The sequence below is a fragment of the Cupressus sempervirens genome, chromosome 10 (assembly GCF_028749045.1).
Source record: "Cupressus sempervirens isolate cs-2001-9-10 chromosome 10, ASM2874904v1, whole genome shotgun sequence".
NCBI lineage: Eukaryota > Viridiplantae > Streptophyta > Pinopsida > Cupressales > Cupressaceae > Cupressus > Cupressus sempervirens.
This window is the reverse complement of record NC_143127.1, coordinates 322274522-322278767: the sequence shown is the minus strand read 5'-3', so window position 1 is coordinate 322278767 and position 4246 is coordinate 322274522. Positions and strand designations below refer to the sequence as shown.

At 33.9% G+C, this 4246-nt stretch overlaps 1 protein-coding gene across 1 annotated transcript; it reads left to right on the top strand.

The window, feature by feature from the left end:
* The first annotated feature begins 2442 nt into the window (after positions 1–2442).
* On the top strand, positions 2443–3608 carry LOC149533912 (peroxidase 3-like). The gene is made up of 3 exons (XM_089804461.1): positions 2443–2649; positions 2738–2923; positions 3042–3608. The coding sequence occupies exons 1-3, from the start codon at positions 2443–2445 to the stop codon at positions 3606–3608; spliced, it is 960 nt and encodes a 319-aa protein (XP_089660587.1).
* The last annotated feature ends 638 nt before the right edge of the window (positions 3609–4246 follow it).

The following is a 4246-nucleotide window of genomic DNA, read 5'->3' as shown; positions in this document are numbered from 1 at the left end:
TTTATGTCTATAATTTTTATAAATTTTTTTAGTAAGAATTTATTTATTTTATTTTATTTTGAAGAACTTTTTTTAGTTGTAAAAAATATAGGGTGTAGTTTCCGTTAAACAAGCATATGCAAATCATCTTTTTCTATTCTGATTTGAAAATATCTTATAGATGACATCTATAGCTAGGGGAAAAAATAATTATTAATTTTTTTTATGTATATTTTATTTATTATATGTACTCAAGTTCAACCTTATCTGAATCCAATAGTTATTTCCTCTCGTCAAAACTTCCCTATCAAATCTATACCTTCTTGAAAAAAATTACATATTCGTGAAGAGGATTCTCTTCTCTAGAGATAAATATGATTTTTTAATTTTTTTGATATGATTTACTATTTTTTTCTCTTTTTTGAGGGAGCATCTTCTAAAATGTTGAATATCGACTTATAATATTCTGAAATTATAACATATTATAACTAATCAAAACACTCAAAAATTTATATAATGATGATATTGAATTTGAAATCTATAAAAATGTATTTTTACTTTTTGAAAAAAATTGAGTTTTGATAGAGAAATTAGATTTGACTAAGACAGGTTTTGGTATCCTAAATAGTGACATAGATCTGTGCTTTTACCTATTCATATATTTCTTAGATTATGCTTCAAAATAAACTCTTAAATATTGATACAAAATTATTGGTACTTAAGAATTTATTTTGAAGCATAATATAACAAATATATAAGTATGTGTTTGTGTGCAAGTGTATACGTGTGCGTGTGTGTGTCTACAAAAATGTACACATGTATACATACATACAAAAATATATGTATATATATATATACATACATATACATATATGCTTATTTATATATACAAATATATATATATATATATATATATATATATATATATATATATATATATATAAACATACGTGCCTGTGTATTACATAGGCTTGTAAACTAGATTGAGACAATAATGAAACTATGGAAAACATGGAGAAGACCCCAACAAAAGAAGCTTTCAAAGCCATTTTATCCTCCAATCTCAACTGATCCAAACTGATTAAATTCAAGGCCCGGTAAAACGGAAAGAAATCTAAGCTGATTTGGGTAATGTTGTCCAATTGGTGACCCGTCGAGTAATCCACAACAAACTGACTAAATTTCCTGATACACTCACCTATGAATTGTCTGAAAGTATTCTTTTCGAACAAGTGCTCATGCCCAAGGTAGAAGATTTCTTCCATCTTCGTGCATCAAATTTTCAACAGCCTTTCTTCGTGGAAACATCCTTAACCTTTAATGCATTATCCAGTTCAATGTTTTACCATGAAGGAGATAATGAGATTCTAGAAAATCCTTGAAAGAATTAACGTAACAGTAAGTATTTACTTTTTCATATACAATTACCTTTCCTAGCATCAGAGACTGTTCTCTAAACTTGCTTGCACAGAAGAGCCTAATTAAAGGTTCTAATATTCCTTCATACAAGGCAGCTGATTTTCTACGCTTCATCCACCACTTTCCATACAATTAACGAAATCCTCTTTCTCTCCTACCCAGAGCACGTAAAATACGTTTAGATTTTCTCAATTGTATCATCATATTTAGAAGTGATATTGTACTTTAAAAGTTGAACATTATCGACCAAAGTAATTTTTATATTTTCCGTTGAAAACCTAGTTATTTTAGCTGTCTTCCATAACTTTTACGATATTTTGTCGTTCAAGAAGGCAGTGTCATTCTCAACTTCGAGTATTACCTAGCACGGAATGGATCATAGCCTTGAAGAACAGTTATTTCGTCTTCGTAAGGTAAAATATTGATGCGCGTTCAGACATTCTATTTACGGAGTGAAATGGAAGCATTTGAAAATTGTAGTCATACATTCCGGCGAAATAGTCGTATCTCTACAGAATAAAACTGCAATCACAATTCATGGATATTATTCCCTTCGATAAGAAGAAGAGTAGCTACCTTAGGAACTAAGTATGTGACTGCTAGAAGAGGCCATCTCAGCGTGGTTAGCCGGCAAGGAGAAGAATATAATACAGTGCTGGGCTACTAAGTTTTTCCTTGGGTTGCTTCTTGAGCAGAGGAGGTAGGTAGCTTCAATGTGTAAAACACAAGCCAAGACAAATACTAGAAAATAGGAAGGCAGAAAGGCGTGCGGCTAATTATTCCAATCTATATCTTCATAGGAGCACGTTGGGGTATAGAGAAAAACAATAAATTAGTCTGCCATTATTTATCCCTTCATCTACCATGTTTGTACCGATTGCCTTGCCTTGGGAGTCGACGTGACTCAATGTTTGCTCGTCTTCTCTTCTCTGCTTATAAATTCAGTGATTCCCGTCACATCAAACACACAATCACCGTTTACTTCTATATCGCTTAATGTTATCTGATCTGGTCCAAATTGATACTGAGAAGAAAGCAATAACGATGTCGACTAAGAAGCCTATCGTAGTTGGGTTCTTTCTTTCTCTTCTTTTCATCGTTGGAAAATCAGAACTAAAGTTGGATTTCTACGAAAGGAGCTGCCCAAAGGCGGAGACGATAGTGAGAAGCACTGTGAATAAGTACATATCTCGGGCCCCTTCCTTGGCTGCTCCAATTCTAAGGATGCATTTTCACGATTGTTTTGTCAGGGTGAGTTATGATTCCATTAATTCTTACTGGGTTATATCATTACATTTCAATGCGATCCCATCTTGATTTTCAATGCAATGCAATGTAGGGATGTGACGGTTCTGTTCTGCTGAATTCAACGAACAATGATGCTGAGAAAGACGCAATTGCAAATTTGAGTTTGAGGGGATTTCAAGTGATTGAAGCTGCAAAGGCAGAGCTTGAAAAGCAGTGTCCCGGAGTGGTGTCTTGCGCTGATATTCTTGCCCTCGTTACTCGAGATGCAGTGGACATGGTATATTACTTACTTTTTATCTTTTTAAAACTACAATCATTCTCCTAGGCCAAATCATCCTAGTATTTGATAGAGTGAAATTACTTCTAAACATATCGTATGATGTTTGCATGTATAGATTGGAGGGCCAGTTTGGAAGGTTCCCATGGGAAGAAGGGACGGCGTTATATCTCTGAAGAAAGACGCATCAAACTTGCCACCTCCTTTCGCAAGCTTCGAGCAACTGAAGTCCTCATTCGCAGAAAAGGGGTTAACAGTGAAAGACCTGGTTGTGCTCTCTGGGGCTCACACTATCGGCACCTCCCATTGTGGACCCTTTGCGAGTAGAATCTCTGGATCAAGAGACGCTTCCTTAGCTGAATCGTATGCCAAGAAATTGAGAATAAAATGCAAGGCTGGAGACAGCAGGACCTTAGTAGAGATGGATCCTGGAAGCTTTCGAACATTTGACAACCATTATTACGTCAACTTGAAAAGGAAACGAGGTCTGTTTGCGTCAGATGCTGCGCTTGTGATGGATGCCGAGGCAAACTCATTCATAGACTCTGCGCTAGAATCTTCAAGTTCTAACTCTAGTAGCTGGTTCTTTACGGAGTTTGGAAGATCAATGGAGAAGATGGGTACAATTGACATCCTCACTGGCAACGCAGGACAAGTCAGACGCCATTGCGCTATGGTCAATTGAACTCTTGCGCTGTCTCATTTGCTCATTACATTACATTATTGTCTGCTAAGAAAAGTCATTTGCCTTCCCTCAATATGTTTTATCAAGAACATGGCAAGCTCAATAGGTTCATGCCACTGACCAATAAAACTTAGCCATTCTTTTATCTTTTAACTGCTGTCTCATTTCAATTGGATTCACACATTAGTTATTAAATATAGATTACATTCATAATGAAATAATTACAAGTATAATATTTGTTATCATAAAAGAATTTATTTTTTATTTTATGGAGGTCATCCTTTAGTATTTATTAATAGTATATATTTCTTTGTATCTATTTCGTACTCAATTTTCAAAATTGACTACATAATATTATATAACTTACCATTTACAATATTCATATAACAAGAATTTGCTTGTGTGAGCTTTGATCATTCCTTTATATTTGACTAAACTTGTATAATAGTTATATCAATCATATATTCATGTTGCACTCATGTGCATCACATGGACACATAGACATGCATATGTACAAACACAAATATGTATAAATGGATGGAGGGACATATGAGCCTATTAGTAATATGTGCATATTGCTTTAATATTTGATATTACATATAATATTAATTTTTTATTAGAAAAATAAATTACTTTCT